General features: G+C 54.2%; 1 protein-coding gene across 4 annotated transcripts in view; it reads left to right on the top strand.

Annotated features, from left to right (window-relative positions):
* The window catches only part of CDK16 (cyclin dependent kinase 16), a 57,418-nt gene that overhangs the window by 9,852 nt on the left and 33,219 nt on the right, over positions 1 to 14,347 (top strand). For all 4 annotated transcript variants that reach the window (XM_085534721.1, XM_085534720.1, XM_085534719.1 and 1 more), the window contains exons 4-8: positions 271 to 381; positions 1,736 to 1,792; positions 3,783 to 3,897; positions 7,777 to 7,871; positions 11,315 to 11,377. In XM_085534721.1, the coding sequence (XP_085390847.1) occupies positions 271 to 381; positions 1,736 to 1,792; positions 3,783 to 3,897; positions 7,777 to 7,871; positions 11,315 to 11,377 (441 nt within the window). The remainder of the gene's footprint in view (positions 1 to 270; positions 382 to 1,735; positions 1,793 to 3,782; positions 3,898 to 7,776; positions 7,872 to 11,314; positions 11,378 to 14,347) is intronic.

Genomic DNA, 14,347 nt, shown 5'->3' with positions numbered 1-14,347 from the left:
GGGTCTTGGGGGGGTCTTGGGGGGATTTATGGGGTCTTAGGAAGGTACTAAATAGGTTGGGGAGGCTTTGGGGGGCTATTAAGGGGATTTGGGGGGGGGGGGGTCTTTCTTTGGGGTGTCCTGGTGTGATTTGAAGGGAATTTGGGGGGAATTAGGTGGTCTTAGGGGGCTTTCAATGTGATTGTAGGGGATTGGGGGGGGTATTTGGGGTGGTCCATATGAATTTGGGGGGTGGGTTTGGGGGTCTCATCCCCCCCCCGTTATTGGTAGGACATCAATAAGCGGCTGTCGCTGCCCGCCGACATTCGTCTCCCCGAGGGCTGCCTGGAGCGCCTGGTGCTGCCCTCCCCCCTCAGCCGCCGCCTGCGCCGCGTCTCATTGGTGAGTCCAACCACTATGGGGCACTATGGGCACTATAGGGCACTATGGGGCAGTATGGACCAGTATGGGGCACTATGGGGCACTATGGGGCAGTATGGACCAGTATGGGGCACTATGGGGCAGTATGGGTCACTATGGACCAGTATGGGGCACTATGGGGCAGTATGGACCAGTATGGGGCAGTAGGGACCAGTATGGGGCAGTATGGGGCAGTATGTGGAAGTATGGGGCAGTATGGACCAGTATGGGGCACTATGGGGCAGTATGGACCAGTATGGGGCACTATGGGGCAGTATGGGGCAGTAGGGACCAGTATGTGGCACTGTGGGGCACTATGGGGCAGTATGGGTCACTATGGACCAGTATGGACCAGTATGGGGCAGTAGGGACCAGTATGGGGCAGTATGGACCAGTATAGGGCACTATGGGGCAGTAGGGACCAGTATGGGGCAGTATGGGGCAGTATGTGGAAGTATGGGGCAGTATGGACCAGTATGGGGCACTATGGACCAGTATGGATCAGTATGGGGCACTATGGGGCAGTATGGGGCAGTAGAGACCAGTATGGGGCACTGTGGGGCACTATGGGGCAGTATGGGTCACTATGGACCAGTATGGGGCACTATGGGGCAGTATGGACCAGTATGGGGCAGTAGGGACCAGTATGGGGCAGTAGGGACCAGTATGGGGCAGTATGGGGCAGTATGTGGAAGTATGGGGCAGTAGGGACCAGTATGGGGCAGTATGGACCAGTATGGATCAGTATGGGGCAGTATGTGGAAGTATGGGGCAGTAGGGACCAGTATGGGGCACTATGGACCAGTACGGGGCAGTATGGGGCTGTAGGGACCAGTATGGACCAGTGTGGGGCACTATGGACCAGTGTGGGGCACTATGGGGCAGTATGGACCAGTGTGGGGCAGTATGGACCAGTATGGGGCAGTAGGGACCAGTATGGGGCACTATGGGGCAGTAGGGACCAGTATGGGGCAGTATGGACCAGTATGGGGCAGTATGTGGAAGTATGGGGCAGTAGGGACCAGTATGGGGCACTATGGACCAGTATGGGGCAGTATGGGGCTGTAGGGACCAGTATGGACCAGTGTGGGGCACTATGGACCAGTATGGGGCACTATGGGGCAGTATGGACCAGTATGGGGCAGTATGGACCAGTATGGGGCACTATGGGGCAGTATGGACCAGTATGGCTCAGTATGGGGCACTATGGGGCAGTATGGCTCAGTATGGGGCACTATGGGGCACTATGGGGCAGTATAGGGACCAATATGTCCCGTAGTATCCCAGCCCGTCCCAGTGTCTCCCATTAAGCCCCATTATCTTCGTCCCTCCGCAGTCAGAGATCGGCTTCGGCAAACTGGAGACGTACGTTAAACTGGACAAACTGGGGGAGGTGAGTGTTGGGTCACCATTGGGGCACTAATGGGTCACTATTGGGTCACCATTGGGTTATTAGGTCACTATTGAGGCACTATTAGGTCACTATTGGGTCACTATTGGGTCATTAGATCACTATTGGGTCACTATTGGGTCACTATTGGGTCACTATTGGGTCACCATTGGGTCACTATTGGGTCACTATTGGGTCATTAGATCACTATTGGGTCACTATTGGGTCACTATTGGGTCACTATTGGGTCATTAGATCACTATTGGGTCACTATTGGGTCACTATTGGGTCACTATTGGGTCACCATTGGGTCACTATTGGGTCACTATTGGGTCACTATTGGGGCACCATTGGGTCACTATTGGGTCATTAGGTCACTATTGGGTCACTATTGGGTCACTATTGGGTCATTGGGTCACTATTGGGTTATTAGGTCACTATTGGGTCACTATTGGGTCACTATTGGGTTATTAGGTCACTATTGGGTCACTATTGGGTCACTATTGGGTTATTAGGTTACTATTGGGTCACTATTGGGTCACTATTGGGTTATTAGGTCACTATTGGGTCACTATTGGGTCACTATTGGGTCACTATTGGGTCATTAGATCACTATTGGGTCACTATTGGGTCACTATTGGGTCATTAGATCACTATTGGGTCACTATTGGGTCACTATTGGGTCATTAGGTCACTATTGGGGCACTATTGGGTCACTATTGCGTTATTAGGTCACTATTAGGTCACTATTGGGTCACTGTTGGGTTATTAGGTCACTATTGGGTCACCATTGGGTCATTAGATCACTATTGGGTCACTATTGGGTCACTATTGGGTCATTAGATCCCCATTGGGTCACTATTGGGTCACCATTGGGTCACTATTGGGTCACCATTGGGTCACTATTGGGTCACCATGGGGTCATTGGGTCACTATTGGGTCACTATTGGGTCATTAGATCCCCATTGGGTCACTACTGGGTCACCATTGGGTCCCCATTGGGTCACTGTTGGGGCACTGTTGGGTCACCATTGGGTTATTAGGTCACTATTGGGTCACTATTGGGTCACTATTGGGTTATTAGGTCACTATTGGGGCACTACTGGGTCACTATTGGGTTATTAGGTCACTATTGGGTCACTATTGGGTCACCATTGGGGCACTATTGGGTCACTATTGGGTCACCATTGGGTCTTTGGGTCACCATTGGGTCACTATTGGGTCATTATTGGGTTATTAGGTCACTATTGGGTCACTATTGGGTCACCATTGGGTCACTATTGGGTCACTATTGGGTCACTATTGGGTTATTAGGTCACTATTGGGTCACTATTGGGTCACTATTGGGTCACCATTGGGTCACCATTGGGTCACTATTGGGTCACTATTGGGTTATTAGGTCACTATTGGGGCACTATTGGGGCACTATTGGGTTATTAGGTCACTATTGGGGCACTATTGGGGCACTGTTGGGTCACCATTGGGTTATTAGGTCACTATTGGGTCACTATTGGGTCTTTAGGTCACTATTGAATCACTATTGGGTCATTATTGGGTTATTGGGTCACTATTGGGTCACCATTTGGGTCATTATTGGGTCATTATTGGGTTATTAGGTCACTATTGGGTCACTATTGGGTCACCATTGGGTCACTATTGGGTCACCACTGGATCACTATTGGGTCACTATTGTGTCATTGGGTCGCCAGTAGTTTACTGCTGGGTCACCATTGGATCATTGTGTCCCCATTGGGTCACTATTGGGTCACTATTGGGTCACTATTGGGTCACTATTGGGTCATTATTGGGTCACTATTGGGTCACTATTGGGTCACTATTGGGTCACTATTGGGTCATTATTGGGTTATTAGGTCACTATTGGGTCACTATTGGGTCACCATTGGGTCACTATTGTGTCACCAAAATCCCCCCGATTGACCCCAAAAACACCCTCGTGAGCTCACCACGACATCCTCGTGTCGTCACCATACAGGGCACGTACGCCACGGTGTACAAGGGCCGCTCCAAGCTGACCGAGAACCTGGTGGCCCTCAAGGAGATTCGCCTGGAGCACGAGGAGGGGGCGCCTTGCACGGCCATCCGCGAGGGTACGCGCCTTGCACGAGGGCCTTGCACGAGGGGTTGGGGGTCTCTTGCACTATTGGGGCTCATAGAGGCTTTACACGAGGGTTTGGGGGTCTGTTGCACTACTGGGGGCTCATAGAGGCTTTACAGTGGGATGTGGGGCCTTGCACGAGGGCCTTGCACGAGGGTTTGGGGGTCTCTTGCACTATTGGGGCTCATAGAGGCTTTATGAGCGGATGTGGGGCTTTGCACGTGGGTTTGGGGGGGGGTCTATTGCACTATTGGGGGCTCATAGAGGGGATTCAGTGGGATGTGGGGCTTTGCACGAGGGGTTGGGGGTCTATTGCACTATTGGGGGCTCATAGAGGCTTTACAGTGGGATGTGGGGCCTTGCACGAGGGGTTGGGGGTCTATTGCACTATTGGGGCTCATAGAGGCTTTATGAGCGGATGTGGGGCTTTGCACGTGGGTTTGGGGGGGTCTCTTGCACTATTGGGGGCTCATAGAGGCTTTATGAGCGGATGTGGGGCTTTGCACGAGGGCCTTGCACGAGGGGTTGGGGGTCTATTGCACTACTGGGGGCTCATAGAGGCTTTACAGTGGGATGTGGGGCCTTGCACGAGGGGTTGGGGGTCTCTTGCACTATTGGGGCTCATAGAGGCTTTACACGAGGGTTTGGGGGTCTGTTGCACTACTGGGGGCTCATAGAGGCTTTATGAGTGGATGTGGGGCCTTGCACGAGGGTTTGGGGTCACTTGCACTATTGGGGGCTCATAGAGGCTTTACAGTGGGATGTGGGGCCTTGCACGAGGGTTTGTGGGTCTCTTGCACTATTGGGGGCTCATAGAGGCTTTGGGAGGGGATCTTTGCACAAGGGGTTGGGGGTCTGTTGCACTATTGGGGCTCATATAGGCTTTGGGAGGGGATCTTTGCACGAGGGTTTGGGGATCTCTCGCACTATTGGGGGCTCATAGAGGCTTTATGAGCGGATGTGGGGCTTTGCACGAGGGCCTTGCACGAGGGGTTGGGGGTCTGTTGCACTATTGGGGGCTTATAGAGGCTTTATGAGCGGATGTGGGGCCTTGCACGAGGGCCTTGCACGAGGGTTTGGGGGTCTCTTGCACTATTGGGGTTCATAGAGGCTTTATGAGCGGATGTGGGGCTTTGCACGAGGGTTTGGGGGGGGTCTCTTGCACTATTGGGGGCTCATAGCGACTTTACAGTGGGATGTGGGGCCTTGCACAAGGGCTTGGGGGGCCTGAGATGGGTTGTGGCTTCAATGTGGTGCCTCTATGAGGCTTTGCACGAGGGTTGTGAGTTCCAAGTGTCAATTGCACGAGGATTTGGGGCTTTGCACGAGGATTTGGGGCTCCCAGTTGGCACCTTAATGGGGCTTTGCACGAGGGTTTGGGGCTCTTAAGTGTTCACATATTGGGGGGGGTTGTGTGTTTGCACAAGGATTTGGGGCTTTGCACGAGGACTGGGGCTTTGCACGAGAGTTGGGGGTCTCTTGCACTATTGGGGCTCATAGAGGCTTTACAGTGGGATGTGGGGCTTTGCACAAGGGTTTGGGGGTCTCTTGCACTATTGGGGGCTCATAGAGGCTTTACAGTGGGATGTGGGGCTTTGCACAAGGGGTTGGGGGTCTATTGCACTATTGGGGTTCATAGAGGCTTTATGAGTGGATGTGGGGCTTTGCACGAGGGCCTTGCACGAGGGGTTGGGGGTCTATTGCACTATTGGGGCTCATAGAGGCTTTACAGTGAGATGTGGGGCTTTGCACGAGGGGTTGGGGGTCTGTTGCACTACTGGGGCTCATAGAGGCTTTACAGTGGGATGTGGGGCTTTGCACGAGGGCCTTGCACGAGGGGTTGGGGGTCTCTTGCACTATTGGGGGCTCATAGAGGCTTTGGGAGGGAATCTTTGCACAAGGGGTTGGGGGTCTGTTGCACTATTGGGGGCTCATAGCGGCTTTACAGTGGGATGTGGGGCCTTGCACGAGGGTTTAGGGGTCTCTTGCACTATTGGGGGCTCATAGAAGCTTTGTGAGGGGATCTTTGCACGAGGGGTTGGGGGTCTATTGCACTATTGGTGCTCATAGAGGCTTAATGAGCGGATGTGGGGCCTTGCACGAGTGTTTGGGTGTCTCTTGCACTATTGGGGGCTCGTAGAGGCTTTACAATGGGATGTGGGGCCTTGCACGAGGGTTGGGGGTCTATTGCACTATTGGGGGCTCATAGAGGCTTTACAGTGGGATGTGGGGCCTTGCACGAGGGTTTGGGGGTCTATTGCACTATTGGGGCTCATAGAGGCTTTACAATGGGATGTGGGGCTTTGCACAAGGGCTTGTGGGGCCTGAGATGGGTTGTGGCTTCAATGTGGTGCCTCTATGAGGCTTTGCACGAGGGTTGTGAGTTCCAAGTGTCAATTGCACGAGGATTTGGGGCTTTGCACGAGGATTTGGGGCTCCCAATTGGCACCTCAATGTGGCTTTGCACGAGGGTTTGGGGCTCTTAAGTGTTCACATATTGGGGGGGGTTGTGTGTTTGCACAAGGATTTGGGGCTTTGCACGAGGACTGGGGCTTTGCACAAGGGTTGTGGGGCTTTGATGTGGCATCTCTATGGGGCTTTGCACGAGGGTTTGGGGATCTATTGCACTATTGGGGGCTCATAGCGGCTTTACAGTGGGATGTGGGGCCTTGCACGAGGGTTTGGGGGTCTATTGCACTATTGGGGCTCATAGAGGCTTTACAGTGGGATGTGGGGCCTTGCACGAGGGGTTGGGGGTCTATTGCACTATTGGGGGCTCATAGAGGGGATTCAGTGGGATGTGGGGCCTTGTACGAAGGTTTGGGGGTCTATTGCACTATTGGGGGCTCATAGGGGCTTTACAGTGGAATGTGGGGCTTTGCACGAGGGGTTGGGGGTCTGTTGCACTATTGGGGGCTCATAGGGGCTTTATGAGTGACTGTGGGGCTTTGCACGAGGGTTTGGGGGTCTCGCACTATTGGGGGCTTATAGAGGCTTTACAGTGGGATGTGGGGCCTTGCATGAGGGCCTTGCACGAGGGGTTGGGGGTCTATTGCACTATTGGGGCTCATAAAGGCTTTATGAGTGGATGTGGGGCTTTGCACAAGGGCTTGTGGGGCCTGAGATGGGTTGTGGCTTCAATGTGGTGCCTCTATGAGGCTTTGCACGAGGGTTGTGAGTTCCAAGTGTCAATTGCACGAGGATTTGGGGCTTTGCACGAGGATTTGGGGCTCCCAATTGGCACCTCAATGTGGCTTTGCACGAGGGTTTGGGGCTCTTAAGTGTTCACATATTGGGGGGGTTGTGTGTTTGCACAAGGATTTGGGGCTTTGCACGAGGACTGGGGCTTTGCACGAGGGTTGTGGGGCTTTGACGTGGCATCTCTATGGGGCTTTGCACGAGGGTCGTAGCTTCACAAGTGTCAGATCTATGGGGCTTTGCACAAGGCTTCCCAGTGTGGTTACACAAGGGTGGGGTTCACCATTGGAATTAATGGGGATTTTCACAAGAGGGTTTTCACGAGGGGCTTTTCACGGGGCTTCAGGTTCATGGGGGGTCATCACTGAATTTTCACTAGTGATTTTCACAAGAGGGTTCACAATTGGGTTCATAAAGGGGATTTTCACGAGCGGGGTGTTCACAAGGGAGGATTTGCACAAGTATGGGGCTTCACAAGAGAGATTTTCACAAGAGAGATTTTCACAAGAGGGGGGTTCACAAGGGGGGTTTCACGGTGGGATTTTCACTATGGGGTTTTCACAGGGGTCAATATTGGGGTTTTCAAATTGGGGTTTTAATGGGGGGGGTCACAAGGGGATTTTCACGAGGGGGGTTTTCACGAGGGGGATTTTCACAAGGGTTTTCCCCTCAGTGTCGCTGTTGAAGGACCTGAAACACGCCAACGTGGTGACGTTGCACGACATCATTCACACTCAGAGCTGCCTCACACTCGTCTTCGAGTACCTCGTGAGCACCAAAAGACCCCAAAATAACCCAAATTCGCCCCAAAAATCCCATCTGGAACCCCATAAATCCCATCAGAAACCCCAAAATCCCCCAAATTCACCCCAAAAGTCCCCTCATTTGACCCCAAAATCCCCCAAATTCACCCCAAAAATCCCATTTTGAACCCCAAATTCCCCCCAGTTGACCCCAAAATGCCCCATTTGACCCCAAAATCCCACTTTAAACCCCCAAATCCCCCCATATTCACCCCATAAATCCCATCTGGAACCCCAAAAATCCCATCAGAAACCCCAAAAACCCCCAAATTCATCCCAAAAGTCCCCTCATTTGACCCCTAAATCCCCCAAATTCACCCCAAAAATCCCATCTGGAACCCCAAATCCCCCAAATTCATCCCAAAAGTCCCCTCATTTGACCCCAAAATCCCCCAAATTCACCCCATAAATCCCATCTGGAACCCCCAAAATCCCATCAGAAACCCCAAAATCCCCCAAATTCACCCCAAAAATCCCATCAGAAAGCCCAAAATCCCCCAAATTCACCCCAAAAATCCCATCAGGAACCCCAAAATCCCACAAATTGACCCCAAAAATCCCACAAATTGACCCCTAAATCCCCCAAATTCACTCCAAAAATCCCATCTGGAACCCCAAAAATCCCACTTTGAACCCCAAAATCACCCCATTTGACCCCAGAAATCCTCAAATTGACCCCCAAAATCCCATCAGGAACCCCAAAAATCCCATCAGAAACCCCAAAATCCCCCAAATTCACCCCAAAAATCCCACTTTGAACCCCCAAATCCCCCCAACTGACCCCATAAATCCCATCTGGAACCCCAAAATCCCCCAAATTCACCCCAAAAGTCCCCTAATTTGACCCCTAAATCCCCCAAATTCACCCCAAAAATCCCATCAGGAACCCCAAAAATCCCATCAGAAACCCCAAAATCCCCCAAATTCACCCCAAAAATCCCACTTTGAACCCCCAAATCCCACAAATTGACCCCAAAAATCCCACTTTGAACCCCCAAATCCCACAAATTGACCCCAAAAATCCCACTTTGAACTCCCAAATCCCCCCATATTCACCCCATAAATCCCATCTGGAACCCCCAAAATCCCATTTTGAACCCTAAAATCCCACAAATTGACCCCAAAAATCCCACTTTGGACCCCAAAATCCCACAAATTGACCCCAAAAATCCCATCTGGAACCTCAAAAAATCCCATCAGAAACCCCAAAATCCTACAAATTGACCCGAAAAATCCCACTTTGAACCCCCAAATCCCCCTAATTGACCCCAAAAATCCCACTTTGGACCCCAAAATCCCACAAATTGACCCCAAAAATCCCACTTTGAACCCCAAATCCCCCCATATTCACCCCATAAATCCCATCAGGAACCCCAAAATCCCCCAAATTCACCCCAAAAGTCCCCTCATTTGACCCCCAAATCCCCCAAATTCACCCCAAAAATCCCATTTTGAACCCCAAATTCCCCCCAGTTGACCCCAAAATGCCCCATTTGACCCCAAAAATCCCACTTTAAACCCCCAAATCCCCCCATATTCACCCCATAAATCCCATCTGGAACCCCAAAAATCCCATCAGAAACCCCAAAAACCCCCAAATTCACCCCAAAAGTCCCCTCATTTGACCCCTAAATCCCCCAAATTCACCCCAAAAATCCCACTTTGAACCCCAAATTCCCCCCAAATTCACCCCAAAAATCCCATCTGGAACCCAAAAATCCCACTTTAAACCCCCAAATCCCCCAGTTGACCCCCAAAATCCCATCAGAAACCCCTTAAATCCCCCAAATTCACCCCAAAAATCTCATCTAGAACCGCAAAATCCCTCAAATTGACCCCAAAAATCCCCTCTGGAACCCCAAAAATCCCATTTTGAACCCCAAAATCCCCTACTTGACCCCAAAAATCCCACTTTGGACCCCAAAATCCCACAAATTGACCCCCAAAATCCCATCAGAAACCCCAAAATCCCCCAAATTCACCCCAAAAATCCCACTTTGAACCCCCAAATACCCCCAATTGACCCCAAAAATCCCATCTGGAACCCCAAAAATCACATTTTGAACCCCAAAATCCCCTACTTGACTCCAAAAATCCCACTTTGGACTCCAAAATCTTCTCATTTGACCCCAAAATCCCCCAAATTCACCCCAAAAATCCCACTTTGAACCCCAAAATCCCCCAAATTCACCCCATAAATCCCATCAGAAACCCCAAAATCCCCGAAATTCACCCCAAAAATCCCATCAGGAACCCAAAAATCCCCCAAATTCACCCCAAAAGTCCCTTCATTTGACCCCAAAATCCCCCAAATTCACCCCAAAAATCCCATTTTGAACCCCAAATTCCCCCCAGCTGACCCCAAAATGCCCCATTTGACCCCCAAAATCCCACTTTAAACCCCCAAATCCCTCCATATTCACCCCATAAATCCCATCTGGAACCCCAAAAATCCCATCAGAAAACCCAAAATCCCCCAAATTCACCCCAAAAATCCCACTTTGAACCCCCAAATCCCCCCAAATTTACCCCAAAAATCCCATTTTGAACCCCAAATTCCCCCCAGTTGACCCCAAAATGCCCCATTTGACCCCAAAAATCCCACTTTAAACCCCCAAATACCCCCATATTCACCCCATAAATCCCATCTGGAACCCCAAAAATCCCATCAGAAACCCCAAAAACCCCCAAATTCACCCCCAAAATCCCCCAAATTCACCCCAAAAATCCCATCTGGAACCCCAAAAATCCCATCAGAAACCCCCAAATCCCCCCATATTCACCCCATAAATCCCATCTGGAACCCCAAAAATCCCATTTTGAACCCCAAAATCTCCTAATTGACCCCAAAAATCCCACTTTGAACCCCAAAAATCCCATTTTGTACCCCAAAATCCCCTAATTGACCCCAAAAATCCCACTTTGGACCCCAAAATCCCACAAATTCACCCCAAAAATCCCACTTTGAACCCCCAAGTCCCCTAATTGACCCCAAAAATCCTACTTTGGACCCTAAAATCCCACAAATTGACCCCAAAAATCCCACTTTGAACCCCCAAATCCTCCCATATTCACCCCATAAATCCCATCAGAAACCCCAAAATCCCTCAAATTCACCCCAAAAATCCCACAAATTGACCCCAAATCCCCCCAATTGACCCCAACAATCCCATCTGGAACCCCCAAATCCTCCATATTCACCCCAAATTCCCTCTTAATCCCCCCATTATCCCCAATGGACCCCCCAAATCCCCCATTAAGACCCTTCAAATTCCCTTTTGGGAGCCCAAAATCACCAGATTTCACCCCAAAAATCCCCTCAATGTCCCCAAATGAGCCCCCAAAATCCCCTAAAACCGAAGAATCGACCCCAAAATTGCCTTTTTTTGCCCCATTTTGGGCTTCCAGGACAGGGACCTGAAGCAGTACCTGGATGACTGCGGCAGCGTCATCAACATGCACAACGTCAAGGTGTGTGCACGAGTGTGCAAGGGGCGTGCAAAGGGGGTGGGGGTGTGCAGTGGGGATTGAGGGGGGGGGTGTGTGCTATGGGGCTGGGTGTGCAATGGGTGTGCAATGGGGCTGGGTGTGCAATGGGGCTGAGGGGGGGTGGGTGTGGGGTGTGCAAAGGGTGTGCAAGGGGCGTGCAAGGGGGCTAAGGAGGTGGGAGAGGGGTGTGCAATGGGGGTGGGTGTGCAAGGGGCGTGCAAAGGGGGTGGGGAGGGGGCTGAGGAGGTGGGAGAGGGGTGTGCAATGGGGCTGGGTGTGCAATGGGGCTAAGGGGGGGTGGGTGAGGGGTGTTTAAAGGGGGTGAGTGTGCAAGGGTGGGTGTGGGGTGTGCAAAGGGTGTGCAAGGGGCGTGCAAGGGGGCTGAGGAGGTGGGAGAGGGGTGTGCAATGGGGGTGGGTGTGCAAGGGGCGTGCAAAGGGGGTGGGGGTGTGTGTGGGGATTGAGGGGGGGTGGGGTGTGCTATGGGGCTGGGTGTGCAATGGGTGTGCAATGGGGCTGAGAGGGGGTGGGTGAAGGGTGTTTAAAGGGGGTGAATGTGCAAGGGTGGGTGTGGGGTGTGCAAGGGGCGTGCAAGGGGATTGAGAAGGGGTGAGCAATGGGGCTGGGTGTGCAAGGGGCGTGCAATGGGGCTGGGGAGGGGGCTGAGAGGGTGTGGGTGTGCAAGGGGGGTGAGGGGGTTGGGTGGGGTGTGCAAAGGGGGTGGGTGTGCAAGGGTGGGTGTGGAGTGTGAGGGGTGTGCAAGGGGCTGGGGAGGGGGCAGAGGATGTGGGTGATAGGTGTGCAATGGGGTGGGTGTGCAAGGGGCGTGCAAGGGGGCTGGGGAGGGGGCTGTGAGGGTGTGGGTGTGCAAGGGGGGTGAGAGGGGTTGGGTGGGGTGTGCAAAGGGGCTGGGTGTGCAAGGGTGGGTGTGGAGTGTGAGGGGTGTGCAAGGGGCTGGGGAGGGGGCAGAGGATGTGGGTGATAGGTGTGCAATGGGGTGGGTGTGCAAAGGGGGTGGGGAGGGGGCTGAGGGGGTGAGAGAGGGGTGTGCAATGGGGGTGGGTGTGCAAGGGGCGTGCAAAGGGGGTGGGGGTGTGCGTCGGGATTGAGGGGGGGTGGGGTGTGCAATGGGGCTGGGTGTGCAATGGGTGTGCAATGAGGCTGAGGGGGGTGGGTGTGGGGTGTGCAAAGGGTGTGCAAGGGGCGTGCAAGGGGGCTGAGGAGGTGGGAGAGGGGTGTGCAATGGGGGTGGGTGTGCAAGGGGCGTGCAAAGGGGGTGGGGGTGTGCATGGGGATTGAGGGGGGGTGGGGGGTGCTATGGGGATGAGGGGTTGGGTGAGGTGTGCAAAGGGGGTGGGTGTGCAAGGATGGGTGTGGAGTGTGAGGGGTGTGCAAGGGGCTGGGGAGGGGGCAGAGGATGTGGGTGATAGGTGTGCAATGGGGTGGGTGTGCAAAGGGGGTGGGGAGGGGGCTGAGGGGGTGAGAGAGGGGTGTGCAATGGATGGGTGTGCAAGGGGCGTGCAAAGGGGGTGGGGGTGTGCGTGGGGATTGAGGGGGGGTGGGGTGTGCTATGGGGCTGGGTGTGCAATGGGGCTGAGGGGGGGGGGGTGAGGGGTGTTTAAAGGGGGTGAGTGTGCGAGGGTGGGTGTGGGGTGTGCAAAGGGTGTGCAAGGGGCGTGCAAGGGGGCTGAGGAGGTGGGAGAGGGGTGTGCAATGGGGCTGGGTGTGCAAGGGGCGTGCAAAGGGGGTGGGGAGGGGGCTGAGGAGGTGGGAGAGGGGTGTGCAATGGGGCTGGGTGTGCAATGGGGCTGAGAGGGGGTGGGTGAAGGGTGTTCAAAGGGGGTGAGTGTGCAAGGGTGGGTGTGGGGTGTGTATGGGGTGTGCAAGGGGCTGAGGAGGTGGGAGAGAGGTGTGCAATGGGGCTGGGTGTGCAAGGGGCGTGCAAAGGGGGTGGGGGTGTGCATGGGGATTGAGGGGGGGTGGGGTGTGCAATGGGGCTGGGTGTGCAATGGGTGTGCAATGGGGCTGAGGGGGGGTGGGTGAGGGGTGTTTAAAGGGGGTGAGTGTGCAAGGGTGGGTGTGGGGTGTGCAAAGGGTGTGCAAGGGGGTTGAGGAGGGGTGTGCAATGGGGGTGGGTGTGCAAGGGGGCGTGCAATGGGGCTGGGGAGGGGGCTGAGAGGGTGTGGGTGTGCAAGGGGGATGAGAGGGGTTGGGTGGGGTGTGCAAAGGGGCTGGGTGTGCAAGGGTGGGTGTGGAGTGTGAGGGGTGTGCAAGGGGCTGGGGAGGGGGCGGAGGATGTGGGTGATAGGTGTGCAATGGGGGTGGGTGTGCAAGGGGCGTGCAAGGGGGCTGAGGATGTGGGAGAGGGGTGTGCAATGGGGGTGGGTGTGCAAGGGGCGTGCAAAGGGGGTGGGGGTGTGCGTGGGGATTGAGGGGGGGTGGGGGTGTGCAATGGGGCTGGGTGTGCAATGGGTGTGCAATGGGGCTGAGGGGGGTGGGTGTGGGGTGTGCAAGGGGCGTGCAAGGGGGCTGAGGAAGTGGGAGAGGGGTGTGCAATGGGGGTGGGTGTGCAAGGGGCGTGCAAAGGGGGTGGGGGTGTGCGTGGGGATTGAGGGGGGGTGGGGTGTGCTATGGGGCTGGGTGTGCAATGGGTGTGCAAGGGGCGTGCAAGGGGGCTGAGGAGGTGGGAGAGGGGTGTGCTATGGGGCTGGGTGTGCAATGGGTGTGCAATGGGGCTGAGGGGGGTGGGTGTGGGGTGTGCAAAGGGTGTGCAAGGGGCGTGCAAGGGAGCTGAGGAGGTGGGAGAGGGGTGTGCAATGGGGGTGGGTGTGCAAGGGGCGTGCAAAGGGGGTGGGGAGGGGGCTGAGAGGGTGTGGGTGTGCAAGGGGGATGAGAGGGGTTGGGTGGGGTGTGCAAAGGGGGTGGGTGTTCAAAGGGTGTGCAAGGGGCGTG

Source organism: Coturnix japonica, unplaced genomic scaffold, assembly GCF_054131305.1.
Source record: "Coturnix japonica strain WE unplaced genomic scaffold, WE-NBRP24 Scf097, whole genome shotgun sequence".
In the NCBI taxonomy this organism is placed as follows: Eukaryota; Metazoa; Chordata; class Aves; order Galliformes; family Phasianidae; genus Coturnix; species Coturnix japonica.
Note: the sequence above shows the minus strand (reverse complement) of the source record. Positions and strands in the feature narration are given on the sequence as shown.